This window comes from Protopterus annectens, chromosome 14.part0 (genome assembly GCF_019279795.1).
Source record: "Protopterus annectens isolate FY-2018-M chromosome 14.part0, PAN1.0, whole genome shotgun sequence".
Lineage (NCBI taxonomy): Eukaryota > Metazoa > Chordata > Ceratodontiformes > Protopteridae > Protopterus > Protopterus annectens.
The window spans coordinates 238057999-238079238 of NC_056748.1; the positions used below are offsets into that span (position 1 = coordinate 238057999).

General features: G+C 39.0%; 1 protein-coding gene across 1 annotated transcript in view; it reads left to right on the forward strand.

The window, feature by feature from the left end:
* The window catches only part of LOC122788927 (pancreatic lipase-related protein 2-like), a 264799-nt gene that overhangs the window by 29823 nt on the left and 213736 nt on the right, over nucleotides 1–21240 (forward strand). The window contains exon 4 of the mRNA XM_044055961.1: nucleotides 18355–18480. Coding sequence (XP_043911896.1) covers nucleotides 18355–18480 — 126 coding nt within the window. The remainder of the gene's footprint in view (nucleotides 1–18354; nucleotides 18481–21240) is intronic.

The window sequence follows — 21240 nt, forward strand, 5'->3', positions numbered from 1 at the left end:
CCCTTCTTAAAATGGTCAGGTAGGTTTTTTCTGTTTTTTTTTTAGCTTTTCAAACTTTTAAAAGTTCGATCATATGGCTTCGACCATATGACGTTTGAACTTTTAAAGATTCGATAACATGATATACACCCACTTATAGGTTCATAGGTTCATACTAGGCTATCTGCCCGAGGGCATTTACAAGCCTAGCCCATAGTTTTGTGGCTTACGCCACCCCTTTAGTATGGGGAACTATACCCATTATTTTGCTGTGCCTCTGTCGAGCAGTGACACTGAGGTAATCCCTGGGGTATATCTGCGATCTCCCATCCATTGGTCAAGATTTCTCTTGAACAAGGCCAGCGAGGTGCTCTGCCTCACATATACTGGGATTTTATTCCACAGCATAGGGAGTCTTTGGGTGATGAATCTATCCCTTCAGCACGTCCTATTAATAGCCATGTCGAGGTTTAAGTCTCCCGCCCTTGTGGCTCTGACGGATCTAGATTTTTTGAGGTGAAGCATATTCATCAAATCTGGGTTTGACATGGCCTTGTATGTTAGGCAAAGGTCACCTCTGAGCAAGCGTGGCGACTGAATAGAACTGGAGTTCTTTCAGTCGGGCAGCATAGGACAGATGTTTGAGACCCTTTATCCTTTTGGTGAGGAACTTTTGTGGCCTCTCCAGCTGCTGCAAGTGTCGGGTCAGATACATTCCGAATGGGGCATTGTACTCAATCATTGGTCTGATGAGTGATGAGTATAGGGAGACTATGACCTCCCTTGATCTAGATGAGAATCCCTTCATGATAAGGTGGGCAATGTAGAAGGTCTTCCTAACTACTTTAGCTACATGGGTGTCGAATGACAGACTACTATCAACCTGGGTCCCCAGGTCCCTGATAACTTCTTCTGTGCTCAGTGGATTGCCACCTATTTGGTAGCTAGGGGTAACCTTGTTTTTCCCGAAGGGTATGACTATGCATTTTTGGCATTTAACTTTAGGCCATGGCTCTGGCACCAGTTATCCGCTTTCTGTGAGATCCTTCTGAAGGATATCTGTGTCAGATGTGTTTTCTACTATGGCGCCAGTTTGCAGTCATCTGCAAACTTTGTCAGCCATAACCCTCCTGTGTTTGCTTGTACTTGGAAAAGTAGATGCCAAACAAGAGTGGGCCCAGGACTGAGCCCTGTGGTACACCACTTGTGACAGGCTTTGAGTCTGACATGGCGCCAGCAACTCTGACCCTGTGGGTTCTGTCACTCAGCCAGTTTGCAACCCATCTTGTGATGTATGGGTTAACATTTAAGCTGATGAGTTTTTCAATGATACCCGAGTGGGGTATTGTATTGAAGGCCTTCGCCAGATCGAGGTAGGCTGTATGGACTGCCTTTCCTCATCAATGGCTTTGGTGACTGTTTCAAACAAGTCAACCAAGTTTAGAAGGCATGATCTGCCTTTGACAAAGCCAAACTGGGATGGATCCAAAGTCTGCAAATTTCCTATGTCTTTATTTATGAGGTCCATTATGATCCTCTCCATGGCTTTGCAGATAAGGCTTGTCAAGCTAATGGGCCGGTAATTTCCAGGGTCGGTGGAGGCACCGCCTTTGTGAAGTGGGACCACAGTTGCAGTGCGCCACTCCCTGGGTACGTATCCAGAGGTAAGACTATGATTAAACAGCTGTCCTAGCTGTGGGTTTAATTCCTTGTTGAGTTCGTGGAGCACACAGCCGGGGACACCATCAGGTCCCATGGATGCTGTGTTTTTTGCTTTGGAGAGAGCAGTTCTCACTTGGGCGTTGGAGATGTTTGGGGGGCTGCAATTGCTTGGTATAGATATCTCTCCTTTTGGGGGGGAGAAGTTTGCACTGAACCTGTCAGCCAGTATGTTGGCAATGTCTGTAGGATCAGTAATCTTCACATCATTTTGAACTAGTTCTGAGCATATCTGGGAGTTTCCTCCCAGGTTTCTAACATAGCTAAAGAAGGCCTTATGATTGTCTTTTGAGTCTTTAGCTATTTTTCTCTCAAAATTTGCTTTGGATGATTTTATGAGAGCTCTTAGTTTTTACTTATAGTGATCAAGGGTGTCTTACCTTTTAAGGATTTTGCTCTATCTTGTAGTAGCTTCCTCCTTTTGTTGTAGAGTTTGTTTATGGCTGGGGTCCACCAGACTGGACGCTTGCCTTTGGTACAAAGAGTCTTTGTTTTGCTTGGGATTGCCTTATCCATGCAGTCCTGCAGGTGCTGGTAGAAGGCATTTGTAAGTGATTCAGCGGCTTGAGTACTGTTTTCCCGCTCGGGGCCTTAAAGGAGACCACACTAGTCTTTAGAAGTGTGAAGTCGGCTTTCGAGAAGTTCTTTACTGTGGTCTTTTTATTTCAGGTGGGGTGGGATGAGGACCTCCAGCGAGATTAGTTTGTGATCTGATCTCACCAGTGAGGGGTATACTTCGGTGTTGAAAATTGTGCTCCCATGTTCGTGATGATGAGATCAAGTATGTTTTCTCCTCTTGTGGGATGGTGACTAGTTGTTCCATGGCATTTGAGTTTATGAATTCCAGGAACTTTTGGGCTAGGGTGTTTGGGCTTGAGTAGTGTTCCCAGTCTATATTAGGGTAACTGAAGTCACCTAGTATGATGGTGTTTGGTGATACATTTATCCCTCTAGTGTTTTCAGGAAGGCCATGTGAGGTTCCTGAGTTTGTGAGGGTGGCCTGTAACATGCTACAATTTGCAGAGCAGTCTTGCCTATGGTTAATTGCACCTGGATGGTCTCCGATGCATCGTGCGTTGCCACCAGTCTTGAGGTGTGGGTGTCCTTGATGAATATGGATACCCTCCTTTCTTGGTATTGTCCGGATTTTGGGGCCGGAACGCATGATAAGAGGTAAAACCTGATAGTGCTGGGGTGCTCTCAGGAGCCTTGAACCAGGTTTCTGTCACTGCACAGACATCGATGTTCTCCATACTGAGAAGGGCCTCGAGTGCGTGCATTTTGAGATTTAGACTTCTGGCACTGAGCAGCATTACCCTTAGTTTTTTCCCTTTCTTGTGTTCTAGGGTGGTAGGTTTAGAATTTCAGCCTTGCCTAAAAAGGCACTATGGGGTGGCAAGAGCCTTTGCCAATATCCGAATCCCAGGGTGACAGGTGCAAGCCGTCCCTTGCGAAGCAGCGTGGCTTGTCCAGCATGTCATCCCAGGCAGACAGACATTGGATCCCCTTTGAATGACACCAGAGTTTAAGCCAATTGTTAAAGCTGATCATCTTATCTCTGTATTGTGGCATCATTCTTGGTGAAGGTAGGATACTGCTCAAGGTCAGGGTCATACCTGCCTGGGCTACATAATCAGAGAGCTCCTCAATGTCTCTTTTCATGTAGTCCAAGGAGGTACGTCTCAGGTCGTTTACACCAGCGTGGACAATGACTGAGTCGTATTTGTACCTGCTGTTGAGAGACCTGAGTGCTTGCGTTATGTGGCGGATTCTAGCGCCTGACAGGCAGCTTACTGTGACCTTCTCCTTACTCAGTCTGGTGAGCGGGACGTCAGTGTGTCTGACTATGGAGTCACCAATGACTAGTGTGTCTGGCATTGTGTTTGGCCTTAAGGGCTGTGACTGTTTGACACTTGTATCTTGCTATCCATATCCATAAAGACAAGCTTTCAGTTACTCAGTTTTTTATTACACTAAAGGTACATTCTCTTGTCACATATGCTCCTGAATACTTAATTTTATCATGACCCCATAAATGTGGGTATTGCTGAACCAATTCTTGTGTGGGCACATCGTTTACAGCTATAGCTTTTCTTTTGTCTTCATTAATTTTATATCCCAAAAAGACTTAAGTCTGTCTCAGAGTGTTCCACAACACTGAACTGTCCTCCTAAATATGTAATAAAGTCTAGATATACAAAATAAAATTGTCTGCAAATAAAGCCAACTTTTCTTGATGGCCATGCCAGTTATATCCTTGCATTTCTGAGTCTCTTATTTTCTTTGCCAAAGGCTCTAAACATAATGCAAATAACAAAGGGGAAGAAAATACCCCTGCCTGGTTCCTATGTTCAGACACAACTTATTAGAGAGCAACCCTCTCACATTAATTTTTGCCTCCGATTCTTCATATAGCATCCTAATTAACCTTATTATTATTATATCAGGCAAGGCAAATCCTTCCAGTACCCTTGTCATGAAATGCCAGTTTATTGTGTTGAATACTTTCTCTTCACCAATACCCATCAGCAACAGCAGTATTTTCTTACATTCTGCTTCCCTCTGCATCATTGTTGTTGCATTAATGTTGCCAAATGTTTGCCTCCCCTCTACAAAAATCACACAGATCTATAGCTATCACTTTTGGCAACATCTTTGCCATTCTTTTAGTTAGTATAGACATAAACACTTTATAATCATAATTTAAAATTGAAATGGGCCTCTATGAAGCTGGGTGTGATGAGGCTTTACAGTCTTTAGGTATTACAGCCACTACAGCTTTCTTCCAGGATGTTGGTGCTGCCCCTATTTTTAAATAGTGATAAACAAAACCTTCCATATTTTATAATTTTCTTTCTTCATAACATCTAAACTTCCACAGGACTACCACCTATTCCTGGAGATTTTCTTTTAGATTGATTTCACATCACCATTTTTATTTCATATCCTTCTTTTTTAACTGCAATTGTTAAGCCTCATCTACCTCTAACCTTGGCATACCTAAGTCTTCCATAAATATTTCTATTTGTGTTTTTTTCTTGATTCCCATATTCCTGTGATTTATACAAATTTTCATAACATTTTTGAAATATCTCTGATACCTCTACAGGATTGCTGTTATTTTTCTTTTTATAGGCTCCCTAAGATTAGCAATGACCCTTTCTAATTTCTGTTGCATAAATCGTTGTGCTAAAAGTTTTTGTGCTTTGAAGTAATTATCACAAAACAGTAGCTTCACAGCAATCTTTCTAAACGTATGTATATTAACCAGACACTTGCTTATTTTCTCTTTACTACTGTGTAATTGCACCTGTTTTTGTTCTGTGAGATCCCCCTTATTTTGCAATACTTACATCTTTCTCAGTCCTTGTAAACAATTCTTGCTAATTCTTAACCATTATCACTTTTTCTTTTATTTATACCTTATTTTTAAAATCCACTGTCATTTTATTCAACTAACTAGCTATAACTTATGAAGAAATTTCTATTTTCCTAATAACTATCAAATAATTTCCGACACCCACTCCTTTCTAACAGCTACTTTAGGAAGTGCCAGTGTCTCATTTGTACTTCATTACACTGGATTTTTTATCTAAGTTGTGATTGACATATGATCTGAAATAGTTATTGGAAGTGTGTTGAAGCTTTCAATTAAATGTATACGTTCCTGTGAAATATAATTTCTGTCTAGTCTAGCCCAGTTATTGTACTTTTAGGGACTAGTATGTAAATTCTCTCGGAGTTCCTACTACTGAATTCATAAACTCCATACCAAATATTTGCATAAATTGCTTCAGAAATCTACACTCTTCTGTTATATTTTCCCTTAGGTCTCCCAGATAAACCCTCACTGTTGCAAATCAAGTTCCATTTCCCATCAATAAGTAATATTCCCTGCTGAAAGTTGATGATTTCTCCCAATTGTTTCTTAAGCTCCATAATAGCAGTTTTAGTTGTAATATAAATGCATGGCCGTGTAATCCTCCTCCCTTGCCAGTAATCCCTTATTACCACTTTCTTTATCAAGTTCACATGCTCATTTCTTTCTGAATATATCTCATATGGCATTGCTATTTGCACTATGCATTTCTTATTACATTTCAATACTCTTTGCTTTTTGTCTGTACATATTCGTGTTCCAAATATTATATATGACACTTTTTTAATGTCTAATTCCAGCTTTTATGGTATATGCACCCATTAATGTTGAGCAAGTTGATTTTTATATAGTTAGTTTCTTGTCATCTCCATTTGAACCTATGTCACATTTTACAAGACTTTTTATTTTAATGAAAACCCTCAAAAAACACTCCTGAATACCCCATAACCTATTAACTTAAACACACAAAACTATGTACAATTTTAAATAATTAAGTTTAACCCTTATGATAGGAACAATTCTCCCAAATCAACAGTTGTGCACACAGGCAAAACAAAACCTAAAATTAAGGTTTGCCATGCTAAGACACACATTACAACCTTTGCTCCTATGTAAAGTAATTGCTGTCTATTCTTGTGTTATCCCCCCCCCACGACAAGTTCATAGGTAGGTACTAGGCTATCAGCCCAAGGGCCTACGTAAGCCTAGCCAACAAGATTCCCTGGCTTATGTAACCCAAGAAAGTTATTTTCCTGTTCCACTGTCGAGCAGAGACACAGAAGTGATCCCAGGGTGTATTTCCTATTTCCCATCATTAGGTGTAGCATGTCCAACAGCTCTGGGTTTGACATAGCTTTATATGTTAGGCAGAGATCACCTCAGAGTAGGTGATATGCTATGGAGTAAAGCTGGAGTTTTTTGAGATGGTCTGTGTAGGGCATTTGTTTGAGGCCAGTAATCCTCTTTGTGAGGTACTTCTGTGGCCTTTCCAGCTGCTGCAAATGTCTTGTGAGGTACATTCCAAAAGGGGCGTTGTACTCTATAATGGGTCTAATGAGTGTCGAGTAGAGGGGAACAATGACCTCTTTTTTTCCTGGATGAGAACCCTTTTATGATGAGGTGTGCCACGTAGAAGGACTTCCTGACTACTGTGGCAATGTGACTATCAAAGGAGAGACTACTGTCCACCTGGGTCCCAAGGTCTCTTATCACATATTCGGTGTTAAGTAGATTTCTGCCTATGTGGTAGTTCATGGGTACAGAGTTTTTATCAAAGGGGATGACACTGCACTTTTTGGCATTGAGCTTGAGGCCATGGCTCTGTGAGGCCCTTCTATAGGATGTCCACATCATTTGGGGACTTGACTATGGCTCCTAGTTTGCAGTCATCTGCGAACTTCATTAGCCAGAGGCCTTCTGTGTTAGCCTGTACTTCAGAGAAGTAGACACCAAACAGGAAAGGTCCCAGGACTGAACCCTGTGGTACTCCACTTGTCACTGGTTTGAGGTCAGATTTGGAGTCAGCAACTTTTACAGTGTGGGTTCTGTCAATGAGCCAGTTGGCAACCCATCCTGTGATGTAGGGATTTATACCTAGTTTAGTGAGTTTAGCTGTAATTCCAGAATGGGGGATGGTGTTGAAAGACTTGGCGAGGTCAAGATAGGCTGTGTGAACCACCTTACCCTCATCTACGGCTTTGGTGACTGCCTCAAAGACGTCAATCAGGTTCAGGAGGCATGATTTGCCTTTCACAAACCCGAACTGGGTGGTATCCAGAGTTTGGAGGTTACCAATGTCTTTGTTTTTTAGTTCCATGATGATATGTTCCATGACTTTGCAGACCAGGCTTGTCAGGCTTATAGGGCAATAGTTCCCGGGACCAGTGGTGGCTTCCCCTTTGTGGAGTGGGATAACTGTTGCTGTATGCTATTCAGTGGGCACAAAGCTTGATGCGAGACTATTATTGAACATGGTGCTTAGGTGGGGAGCCAGTTCGTTCTGAAGTTCATGTAAAACACAGCCTGGGATGTTGTCCGGTCCCATGGATGCTGGTTGGATGCTGATTTGGCTTTAGAGAGTGCAGCTTTTACCTGCGTAGTTGTGATTACAGGGACTCTGCATTCTTCCTGTATAGATATGAGCCCTTTAGAGGCTGGGGTGGGGGGTGGGGTAAAGATAGCATTGAAAATATCTGCCAGGATTTTGACAATATCAGTTGGTTCAGCAATTTTCATGCCATTGTGCTGTAACTCAGAGCAGATCTGGGTTTTGCCATCAACATTCTTGACATAGCTATAGAATGCTTTGTGGTTGTTCTTAGAATTAGTGGTGATTTTGTTTTCGTAGCTTGCTTTGGAGGATCTTATAAGGGATCTCAGCTTCTTACTGAGGCTGATCAGGGAGCTCCTCCACTCATGGGATTTTAATCTCTTTTGCAACAGTTTCTTCCTTCTGTTGTATAGTTTGTTTATGGCAGTGGACCACCAGATTGGCTTCCTTTTTTTGGATGATAGTGTCTTAGTTCTGTTTGGGATAGCATGATCCATGCACTCATGTAAGTGCTTATAGAGTGCATTTGTGTAGGATTCAGCAGTTGTAACTGTATTGTCCATCTGCATGGGTTTCATGAAGTTCACCACTTCTGTCTTAGGAAGCATGAAGTTGTCTTTGGAGAAATTTTTTACTGTGGTTTCCTAAATGGGGGGTGATTAGCTTATGGTGATATCGGACCAACGAGGAGTTGACTTCAGGTATGGAACACCAGTCACTCATGTTGGTAATGATTAGGTCTAGGATATTGTTGCCCCTGGTGGGGGTGTGGATAAGTTGATCCAGGGCATTGGAGTTTATGAATTCCAGAAACCGTTGAGCTAAGGAGTTGGTACATGAGTAGGTTTCCCAGTTAATGGTGGGGCAGTTGAAGTCGCCCATTATTAGGGTGTTTGGTTGAACCCTAATATTTTCCTGTACATCAAGAAAAGAGGAGTGGGAATCCTGGGGCATGGTGGGGGATCTGTAACATGCTACAATTTGGATTGTAGTTTTGCCCAGAGTTAGTTGCACTTGGATAACCTCGGATGCATTATGCTGCGCAACTAGCCCGGAGGTGTGGATATCCTTAATGAATATGGAAACACCTCCACCTTTGGTGTTTCAGTCCAGGTTACATGGCCAAAAGGTGTGGTATGAGTTATAGCCTGGTAGTGTAGGGGTGCTCTCTGGAGCCTTGAACCAGGTCTTAGTCACTGCACAGATATCGATGTTCTCCATTTTAAGGAGTGCCCCGAGTGAGTGCATTTTGAGATTTAGACTTCTAGCATTGAGTAGCATTACCCTCAATTTTTGCTTGCCTGTTCCTGTTACAGTGATGAATTTGTCATTTGAACCTTGCCTAAAAAAGGCACTATAGGGGCGGCAAGAGCCTTAGCCAGTATCCGAAATCCCAGGGGCGACAGGTGCAGGCCATTTCTGGCAAAGCATTGTGGTCTGTCGACCATGTCAACCCAAACAAATACTGGATCCCCTTAGAATGACACCAGAGGCTTAGCCAGTTGTTGAAGTCAGTCATTTTGTCCTTGTACTGCAGTATCATTCTGGGTGATGGCAGAATGCTACTCAGGGTTAGGGTCATACTTGCCTGGGCTACAAGATCGGAGAGCTCTTCCATGTCTCTTTTCATGTAGTCCAGGGAAGTATGTCTCAGGTCATTCACACCAACATGGACAATGATAAGAGTCATATTTGTACTTGTTAGGTGGTGGATCCTGGCACCTGACAGGCAGCTGACAGTAACTTTCTCCTTGTTTAGCCCGGTGAGTGGGACATCAGTGTGCCTGACTATAGAGTCACCTATGAATAGTGTGTTGGGTATGTTGTTTTGCCTTATTGGCTGTGGTTGAGTGGCACACTGAGTCTGTGGACTATGTGTCATTTGGGTTGTGTTGGGGGATGGAGGTTGCTTGCATTTCTGCTTTGGAGGTCTCTGTTGCTTAGACAGATTATTATTGAGAGCCTCCGCAAATGTTTTTGTGTTACTATGTGTGGATTTTGGTCGTGTAGATTTAGTAAGACTATGTGATGAGTGTGTTGTGGTACTAATGTTTACCTTCTTCCCTTGACTGTCAAGTTCAGTCTTGTTTGGAGAGAGCTTTACCTCCAGTTTGGCTAGATAAGTGCATCTCTCACAGGTTGTGTGTTGGGTGGTAGGAGGTGAGGGTTGTCTGTGTACATGAGGTAATTTCTACATTGCCTCAAGATGCCCATATTCATCAGATAGACAGGAGAGAACACTGGGAGCTGACTCTTGGACATGCCTGAATAAAAAAACTATTTTCCTCTAGATAAGTGAGGAAAGTGAGTACAAGAGCTGTTTTTCTCTAAGCAAGTGAGAAAAGTAAGTACAAAAACTGTTATCCTCTAGGTAATGAGGAAGGTTGAGTGCTATAGTAATTAGTAGCTTATTTAGTGCTTACAAGTTCTGAACAAGTGCTGAGCATGAATAAGCAAATTTAAGTGCTAAAACTAAGAATCTGGTTCTGCACTAGATGAGTTACAGGACAGAAACAAGTGCAAATGCAGGCTTTCAAATCAGAAAGTTGAGAGAGATGGAATAGATTGCCCAAATGGCCAATAACTACAATTTCTGGGCAAGAACCACTCTTTATGTGGTAGACAGGTTGCCTAGTGCTAGAAAGCTTCCCTCCAACACAGAAAGGCTTGGGGGGCTCAGAAGCTTACATACAGTCCTGGATACAGCAAATCTGTATCTGGACTACACTAGTTACAGGAAAGGTAGGAAACAGGCTTACACTATTTTTTTTACAGAAAAGTAGCTAAAACAGCAGTAAAAACAATTCACATGCAGTGCAAGGTAGCACACTTGAGTATGTAGCAATAGTAGACCAAACACAGTTTAAAAATGCAATTAAATTAAAAAGGACTAAAAGCAAACACAGAAGGAGTTTATTAGGTAAAATGTGGTAAAGAGATGGGACTGGGGGAGTGTCCCAGACCAAATCTACAGTGGGGCAGGCAACTGCTAAAGCCACCAAATTTAAACTGCGAGCCAGAAATACGGAGCGTGGGTGGGACAAAACATTTTCAGCAGAGATCTGAAAAACTATAAGCAACAATTAACAGTACATACTCTAAAACCAAAATATATATACTTATCTCTGTATATTTCCAGATAGATTGAAAAGCTGTCTCTCAGGACACAGGTTCCAGCAATGAAATGCAGGCTGTTACAAATAAGTCTAATGTAAAAAACAACTTGCATGTTTTCTGAAAAGATTAACTTTTAGCCTTAAATAAAGTGCACTGGCTATCTTTATATAAAACTAAATTATATACAGTTCTACTAAATGCATTAAAGTATTTAATTACCAGAAACACTGCTATCTCTTATTCACTTCCAATAATTTCAAATTTTATTTTTTACTGAACTGTTTGCCCTTGTACCTTTTAACTTACATTTCTCTCAGCAAATAATGCCCAAGCCTCTTGATTTATAGCCTTCACTTTAGTCAGGTTGCTCCTATGGAAAAATAAGATCAAAATGTAGAGCTGTCCTCAGCTCCAGATTTCCCAACTGGCATTGAACTTTTATTTGTTTAAAGAAAAATATTTATTACATTGTGATCTCTCATTTTTTAAAACACACTTGTATACACACACACACACACATACACACACACACACACACACACACACACACACACACACACACACACACACACACACACACACACACACACACAATTAAGTCAAGGGCATTAATCCATTCATCTGTGCAAAAGTAAAAGAAAACATTTCAATTCTTCATATTATAATCAGTGCCCTTTTACACCCCATCCCCAACCCAACAGCCCAAGATTATAACTTATTGAATTAAACATTATTTTCTCCAGGCTTTCTTCTGTTTTTTTTTTTTTTTTTTTTTACATTTTAATGCTTATGTTTCTTAAAACTAAAAAACATGTAAGAAAAAAACCCCACCTATTTACTTTAATGTCTTTATTGCATATAACAATCACTGAAAACATTTTATCACGTACAATTTTCAACATAAAATATTTTATAGAAATACTGTTTAGAAAAAAAGATTGTACTTACAGCCGCATTTTCCCTCTTTTTTTCTTTTTTTTAATTTTAGTGTCCATTCAAACATTAATGACATGAAGTGGGCCATGTGCCCGTCAGTCCCCTGACAAGTTTAACAAAGTCAGCATAAATGCAATCTTTCTCAGCCACTTTTTATTGTAAAGCCATATTTCACAAATATGACTGATGCTTTATAGCCTCACATTTATTCACTAATTTCAGTTGTGTTGGTCATCTTCCTGTTCATCCCATCTCCCAGCCCCAGACTCTTGTTCAACCTCAAGGCACTCCTGATTCTTCTAGTCAAATCGTATGCTTTTTTTCTATTTCTCAAGCACTTTCCTTTGAAATGTTGGAAGAGGTTTCACTGGCAAAGTCTCTCAATTAGCCTTACCATCAGAAGACTGAGAAGCAGAGCCCCCTTATGTCTGATGGCTCACTCTTGTTGGACAATCTTTCATATTTCCCTCTTAGCCTGCTCTGCATCAAAAAATGAAACATGTTCTGAAGACAACTGGATATAGCAGCCTGAATCCCCCCATCACTTTACATTCCTGGATTGCTGTGATAAATTTCATTCTCTTCTGCATGATGTTCAATGAATAATTATTTTTCACAAACACTCTACTGTCTCCAATTTTAATATTTTGTCTTTCTGCAATAGTTTTATCAGGATCAACTCTATCTGCCTTGAATGATTGCATCTTTACTAATACAGGTCATGGCCAGGTTTGGAGCATGCACACAATGTGCTCTTTCAGTTAACAAATCCTACTGTGGTACCAGTCCAGTTACATATTTGCACTTTCATAAAATGTAGTCTATTCCTTCAAGTTCTCTGATATAACAGAAAATCTCAGGTTTTCTCTGTCTGCTCTGTTTTTAACTCTACCATTTTTTGAAACATCTTTTCTAGAGCAATCTTATACTCAGCCAGCCTTTTCTTCATTTCAACCTCTTTTTTTTTTTTTTTTTGCAGTTTTATCAGTTCATCTGAATAGATATTTAAAGCTTCTTCCTTTTTCCAGCCTCTGCTGTTTGATTTGATATACTCCTTCATTGTTTCATATATTTTAATAATCTCTTAGCACATTTGACTCATGTTTGCCTGTAAATTACTGTAAGACATCTCTTGTGCCAAAGCTGGAACTTGAACTGCTTTTTGCTGAACATCTGCAAGATTCTTCCCAGACATTGTTTCTTCTCTTTACCTTTCTGTTTTAATTTTGTTTCAAGTTCTCTAAATATCATTTTTGCTGGCATTCAGGCAGTGTATTCGCTAGCCAGTAACTGAATTGTACTCAAGCTGACAATATCACTGGCTGTTATTTCTCAGATTTTTTTTTCACAGTGGGAGAGCTGAATTTAAGCTGCTGATCACTTTGCAACCATCTTGGAAGTCCAGAGCAAACATACTTTGGTGTAATTCTCAATATCTCATTAATATTAATACAGATAAAATTGCCAGCAAGACACTATCACAACTGAAACTATATAACATACTCTTTCACCCACTCTCCCTAAAAACACACATGACTTCAGCCAAAAATGTACTAATTCCTAAAATGGAATATGTCCTCCCACTTATTACCTTATACTCTACAATAAAAAACAGAGAAAGTACAGCCACCAAAATAATAATACTTAGATTTGCCCTTCTTGCAAGTATGAACTGCTGTTTCTACATCCTATATGAAAGGACACATTAGCTACCAATTAGTCACAGAGACACTTATCTACTCAATACTCTCACTTTTGAAATTCTTACATGAGGTTATTGTCTGTTCCTGAAAAGAACACTCTCAATTAGAAATAAAATCTACTACCTCAGGAATGGCGAAAAAAATACAATCACTTTGGTCAGACCTAGATTCAAATTAGCCATAGGAGAAAAAGCTCTATCCAGAATTAGACTGGCTTATATGGAATCAGGTGCCAACTGATACAAAAAACATTGAAAACATTCAAAAAAAAAAAAAAAAAACTTAAGAGAACATTTACAAAATGAGTCAAAGTGGGACTGCTTTTGTGACACTAGATAACACTGCAGCTCACAAGTTCTTTGCACTGTATGTACTGAATGTGCTACATTAATTTTTACTTGTAATTAATTAATTTTATATTGTATATCAAGCTGTTTTACTGTAAACATTTATTCAGTATCCCAAAATATGTATTATAAACTGGTTTTACTCTGCAATTGTATCCAGGTCATGGCTGAAAAAGGTCAATATACTAGCTCAACTACCTGGTTATCACATTGTAAATAAATAAATGAATTAATTATTTTTTAAGTAAAATCTGGCATATATAGAATTATAGGGTATTTGCTATTGGAAAAGAATATCACTTACTTAATTTTTAGTACAGAAAAAATAATTTTAATTTAAGTGCGACAAAGGCTCATCTTTATTGGGGCTTATACCAGTTGTTTAATCCACCTGCTCCAACCAAAGTTCTCAGAAATGAAGCTGGCCATGATATTATATGTGCATAACTTACAGACAAATCACACATAAATCCTTAAAAAACATCATGCTACAATAAGCAGTGCAACAAAGGACATGTTCATTTTCTCACTTATTGACAATATCTTAGAAAAACCCTAAAACTACAAATCCAAAGGTAGCTAAATGCACAAATCATTTTCTAATCTTATACACATTTCTCAGGGAGACCTCTGACAAGGCAATGAAACCACAAATGGTAAATCTAACGATTAAAAAGTGGACACAAAGAAAGAACCTACAACACATTCAGTGTCTACTACCATCAAAATATCTAAAAAAGAAAATTAAAAAAAATGTATTATTTATTTCTATCTGTAATAGTCTCACTGGCTTAATAGCCCCTTTTTGGTAGTCTCCTGGGGAGAAAAACTGTGTAGGATAAATGTTACAGTGACAATAAGAAGAGAAAAGAAACAGATCCATTGTAATAAAAAGAGAATATAAAGAGTCTCATTTACATATATGTATGAGCTGAGAAAAGAAAAGTACCTTGCAATAAGAAAAGGAGGTATTCAGTGATGGAAACAAGTGATTTTTGTGGGTGGGATGGGGTGGGGGGTTGCTCTCTTCCATGTTCTTTTTGGAAAAAGCTTCCATACCCCTTACTTAAATATATAACTTCATGTTGATACAACCACAGAGGAAAGACCAACGTCACAGTTCTGAACATGTTTGCCAGCTCCCTGTCTGCAGCATTTGTTTATACTAAGAGTTCAATCAAGCTGCATCGGCAGTCCAGAAAATGCAGCTTCCCCAACATCACACTCCCATTTTTACAAATCAAGTTATAGTGCTCCTGATCACGAGTATCAACCAGGAACCCCAGCAAGATCACATAGGTTCATAGGTGTGTACTAGGCTAATTGCTCTGGAGCCTTTACAAGCCTAGCCCATAGGATTACCCTGGTATCGTGCCACCCGACCTTAGTTCCCAGTGTCTCTGTCAAGTAAAGCCACTGGAGTGATCCCTGGGGTGACAGTGGTATCTGCTATTAAAGCTATTCATTCTTTGAAGAACGATAATTAAAGGTATGATGAATACAGCTATGAAGGTATCACATATTCTTATTTCAGAATATTCTATAGTAACTGAAGTCAGATATTGGATCTGTTTTGGTTTATCACCAACAAACATACAGAAACTGAACAGAATGACCACTTAGCCCTATCGACCCTTCTGACTGCTGCAGGTACTATTAAATCTACTGAACATAAAAGGGTTTATAAAGAGAGTGTGCATGTGTGTGTGTGTGTGTGTGTGTGTGTGTGTGTGTGTGTGTGTGTGTGTGTGTGTGTGTGTGTGTGTGTGTGTGCTGGGGGGGGACTATACCCAGTTCATCCCCTAATGTGAGTACTCACTGGCTTGGTCTGATGATCTTATCTCTAAGTATACTACATTTGAGCATGCACTGATACCAGGGTAAGAGATTAACTCTCTTTTCTTTTTCCTCAAGTTGGTGAGACCTCAGAAGAAGTATTTTTCATTATTTTGAACATGGGACAAATTGCTGCACCGCGTACGTTTTACCAAACAGTAACAGTGTAATGGGTGCTGCAAAAAGTACAACAATAAGCTCAACACCGAACGTTTACAAGTAGAAACTCAAAGTAAATACAAATTACAGGGTTACTTCAAAACTGAAAATGCTTAAGTAGTTAGAGAAAAGTGTGAACCCAATGAGTGCCATTACTGAGCACACAGAGTCACACAAATATCTCTTGGTGCACAGCCTGCAATACGATTACATGATTAATGCAGCTATGGAAAAAAGTGTGAAAGCACATGTTTAAAGAAGCTTTGTACATACACATTGGTAAAACAGTCAGTGAAGAATATCTTAAAAAGGTTACAGAAGTAATGACAATATTAGATAAATGAAGTAAATAAAATATGTTACACTTTCACTAAACATTATATTGAAATATAAACATTAACACAAAGGAAGAACAGAGTCTAAAGCAGGCTGAATTCAAAATAATTTGTGAGTGTTGGGGTTGGTGGGTGAGAAGTTTTCATGCAGATTTTTTGCTACTTTACATTAACTTTTCTTACAAATGCCAAGCAAGATGTACTGAAATGTACTCAGACCTCCTGTGTTTGACCCAGTTACCAAATCCTAGCAGGCATCTGTAAACTCCGTCATGCCCTGCACATGATCTATGCATTATTGCTGTTAGGCAACATCCTAGGTGCATTAAGGGTGACCAGTTTCACCTTGTTCCTCAAAGCAATCCAGAGTATTCATCTCAAATTAATACCACCCTATTATGAGTTATTGCTTGCATAATGAATATATATGGCCAGACTGTGAAAGATTACTACAGTTTTGTCTTAACGTAAAAGTAAATGACATTCTGAAATGTACCACTGAACTGAATCGTGCTTTACAAATGACCATTTGTAGAGGATATATGTATATATATATATATATATATATATATATATATATACACACACACACACACACACACACACACACACATATATATATATATATATATATATATATATCTATAAATTTATTACATTTATGCACATTTAATGCAAAGTAATGATTTACAGAACATACCTGTACTCCCTTAACAAAGCACGGTAGATAATCAGTATATAATGTATTTTCTTAAACAAATCCCAAGGCATCTAAAAAATGTTAGGCTAATTGGATAATGCTTATCCAATAAGTCAGAGAATTATATTAGTTTCATGGTCTGGACTGACAATATTAAAAAAGTAATGTCAGCAAATCTATGGTTCCTATAAGTAATTGATATAACCTTGCACTTACAGATTTACAGTTACTTTGGAGTGTACCAAATACTACAGGAAAGTAAAATATCCCGCAGCAAATTACATAAGCAAACAATGTCCAAGACACTTACTGTACTGAGTCATATGCATAAATGTGACACGAAACGCATGATATAGGTTTGTGTAGACAACAAAAACAATGCTAACTTTAATATACTGAGATGGATAGCATCCTTCCCCAGGGATTTCCAGATGTTACAGTCAGTTGCACAAACTGACAGCTTTCTTAAGAAAGCAGGAAAACAATCTCCTTGATCACAAAGGTTTCAGGATGGTTTCACTTAGAAATCCTTTCTAATACTTTCAGGATGTAGTAGAATATATAAAGGCATTTGTTATGACATCAACATATATCTTGTATGTGATAATCATTATTCCATTTTGTAATCTAAGAAGCTATCTTATTTATGAAGGAGACTGTTAGCATGTGAGTCACTGCATTACATATCCATACTTGTTTGCACAGATATTATTTGGGATTTTTCAAATGTGTTATGCTCTGAATGCCTCAGATGAGGTGTTTTCAGTAAAGAAAATAAAACAAGGATCACAGTATAAACGATATAGTGAAGTTCAGCCTTGAATTCTGTACTGATTAAATGCATTGTTGAATAGAAATATATTGGCTGGCTAATACTTTTATAAAGTGTATGTGAATTCATGATTAAGGGTATTAGCTAGGGTCTATATTAGATTGAAACGGCACAATTTCGAATGATCTAATATTGAACACAGGGAAAGAATTTGGTTGGTCATTGATGTGGTGGAAAGTTACGGGTTGGGTTAAGGTAAGTGTGTGATTGTGCAGACATTTGGGTTAGGGTGCGGGTTGGGTGAGTTAGGGTTAGGGTGCGGGTCAGGTAAGTGAGCGGTTGTGGCAGAATTTGGGGTTAGGGGCGGTTAAGTGAGTTAGGGTTAGGGCGCGGGTGAGGTGAGTGTGCGATACTGAGAATTTGGGGTTAGGGGCGGGTTAAGTGAGTTAGGGTTAGGGCGCGAGTGAGGTGAGTGTGCGATAGTGACGGACCTTAGGGTTAGGGTCTTGGTTAAGGTAAGTGGATAGATAGTGTATGTGGAGTGTAGTGTAGGGTTAGATGTAACTTTTAAATGTATGTGTGTGGATTGCTGCTTTTTAGTGTGCTTGTGGTGGGTGTGTGTTTCTCGGAACAGCAAATGTTTACCCTGGGGAAAAATTCACTGTTTTGAGTTTTTGATATTGTTAGGGTTCAGGTTTTGCAGTTTGACATTACGGCATTCGATAATGAGCTGTTTCTATGATCTGATATAGACCTTATTAGCTAGCCATAAAGAAAAGTAATCTGTTAATAATGTATTATTATGCTGGCTTTTCAAACAGGAAATTAGTGCCATTGATCCTTCAACAATTTCTGCATCCAGCTACAACTCAAGCAGGAAAACTCGTTTTATTATTCACGGATTTATTGACAAAGGAGATAAATACTGGCTAGTTGATATGTGCAAGGTATGATGACTAAACGTGACATATTCACAAATATCTTTCAGGATTTAATATGCTGATATTTCACTGGATGTATTTCATAATTATATATTAGTATATGTTTTGAACTCCTACTATCACAGCTGACAGTTTCACACTCACAGTTTTCTGTCAGCCAGGTCAGCTACAAGTCTGCAGTGATAATTTATAAGCAATACATATGTTCAGCATTGATTATAAGCATGCTTAATGTATTTGTATAGTTCTTGCTTTCATAACAAGATGAAAAAAAGAACTCTTATGATTTGCCAGTTGATGAAAACAGCAAACTATACCAGTGTTTTTTTCAGGTTAACAGCCATCACATGCTTTTTATTTTTTTTTTTTTACTCAAGTGATCCTTTACAAACCTCAGACTGCTCTATCATTATTTTTCCTATGTCTAGTGTAATACAATAATGTCTTATGCATCTCAGGACTAGCCCATTTTGTAGATTGATAGATATAGATATAACAAACAAATAGCGTGCCAAATGTAGCCACTCTAAAACCAGTAACAACTCCAAAGTCTATACTCCTGTGAAAGCAACTTCAGAACCTTGAAGAAATTCCAACACTAAAGGGATGAAAGTGCTTGACCTGTTTCTTATTTTATGAAATTTGGAAAAAATATTTGCCTTTTAAGCTTTTACAACTTTGAGATGGACTCTCTTTCCTTGTGTCACTGTTACCCAGCTGTTGCTTTCCCTGGAGTATAGCCTTTGGAGGTGTTAATAGATATATTATTTATATATATATATATATATATATATATATATATATATATATATATATAAAGCTGAGTGCTGAAAGGCCAAAAAAAAAAAAAAAAAAAAAACACAGAAGAAGAGTGAATATTGAAAATCAATCTTCTCCTTTAAGCTTTGTTTTGCAGGGAAGCAACCCCCCCATGCACCCCATGATGTAGGGTGCAAGGCCCCCACACCCCTTGAACTTATATATACCAACCCTAAAATTGCCATACCTCAGAGAAGAGGGAATATTTTGAGAAATGGCATCTTGAACGTGGTACATGTCAGGCCGTAATTTTGTCCATTCAGTCATCCTATTTTGGGACTTAGTCTAGCAGGTTAAGACATTTCAAATAGTTACCCTGATGGTGCATTACTCAGATGCATGTAGTTAATTATTAGAAATCATCAAAGCAGCCCGTATTACATACTGCAACGCACTATGGAAAACAAGCAATTTTTCAGGAAGCAGTTTAGAGTGCCTTACCTTAGCACAAAATTATATAGTACTAAATTTATTTATTTATTTATTTGCAGTTGGTTTACCAGGATAGCCCATTGGGCCTAAACGAACCCGTTTTCAATGGAGTCCCGGGGAGAAAAGCTCCAAAAAACAGACAATACAGACTAGGTACATACAATAGAAAAAGCTCTAAAAGCAAGCAAACAGACAAGGTACAAACAATAGATTACTAAAGTACTTATACAAATGTAAAAGAGAATACAGTCATTGAATTCACATTTGAGGTACATTCAGTAATGCAATCTTATAGAAATGAAGTAAAATAAATGTGAGGTGTGTTAGGGATTTAAAGAGGTAGAATTCCTCTGTTGTATAGAGTAGTTCATTATAAAAGGAGTAATCAGTTATGTAGGCATAGCTGAATAGCATATGAATGAATGGAAGATGAAGAGTTCCATACTTTTATGATGGGTGCGAACAAGAGCATTCCCATTGGGACTTAAGATGTGTGTGAAGAGATTTTTTGAACATATAATGATTACAGATGGTAGGAATGGATGGTGGGAGTGAGTTCCAAAGACGAGCTATGTTAAAGGATAATAGGTTTTTGCCTGGGGGACATGTTGGTTTATGTACTTCTAATAGGTTTTGATTGTTTGACCTTAAGACTCTGTCAGGTAGGTGCAACTTAAAAGCAGAAGACAGGGAGGGACAAAGAGAGGGGTTGGTAATGAGCTTATGGGCTAGGGTAACCTGAATGTAGTTGAGCTGATGTGGAAGTTCAAGCCAATTTAGTTTTTGGAGAGAGGAACAGTGGTGGGTGGACGACCTGTGACCGTTAGCGAACTTGGCGATTTTGTTGTAGCAAGAGGAAAGTTGTTTCTTTAGAGAGGACTGAAGATTAGTTAGGAGAGGTGATCCATAGAGAAGGGAGGGAATAAGAAAGGAAGAAGAGAGAGCGATTTTAGAGGTCTTTGTGAGGTATTGATTTTGACGGTAGAGCATACCTAGCTTTTGGTGTTTTTTTTTAATATTTAGTTGTAGATGGGAGTTGAAATTAAGCTGGTTATCAATTTGGACACCAAGTAACTTAGTTTCAGACACCAGTTCTAGGATTGATTTGTTTTGACTAGTAATCAAGAATGTGTTTGTGGCGAAGGGAGTAGTTTTAGAGGGGGTAAATACCATGAGTTTAGTTTTGGTGGCGTTGAGAGCTAGGTGGTTTATTTTCATCCAATGCTCAGTAATTGAGAAAGCTTCTTGTGTGAGCTTTTGAAGCTTAGGGGTAGATGTGGCAGAGCAGATAATGGTAGAATTGTCAGCATATTGGATGATGTTAGAGAAAGGGATATGAAAATCATTTATAAATATGTTAAAGAGAAGAGGACCAAGTATGGAGCCTTGGGGAACTCCGGTGGGGATACTAAGAAAAGAGGAAGTGGCCTTTTTCCATTTTACAGCTTGGTATCTGTTTGATAGGTAGCTGGAGAACCAGTTCACAGAGGAGGGAGAAAGGTTAAGTTTGGAAAG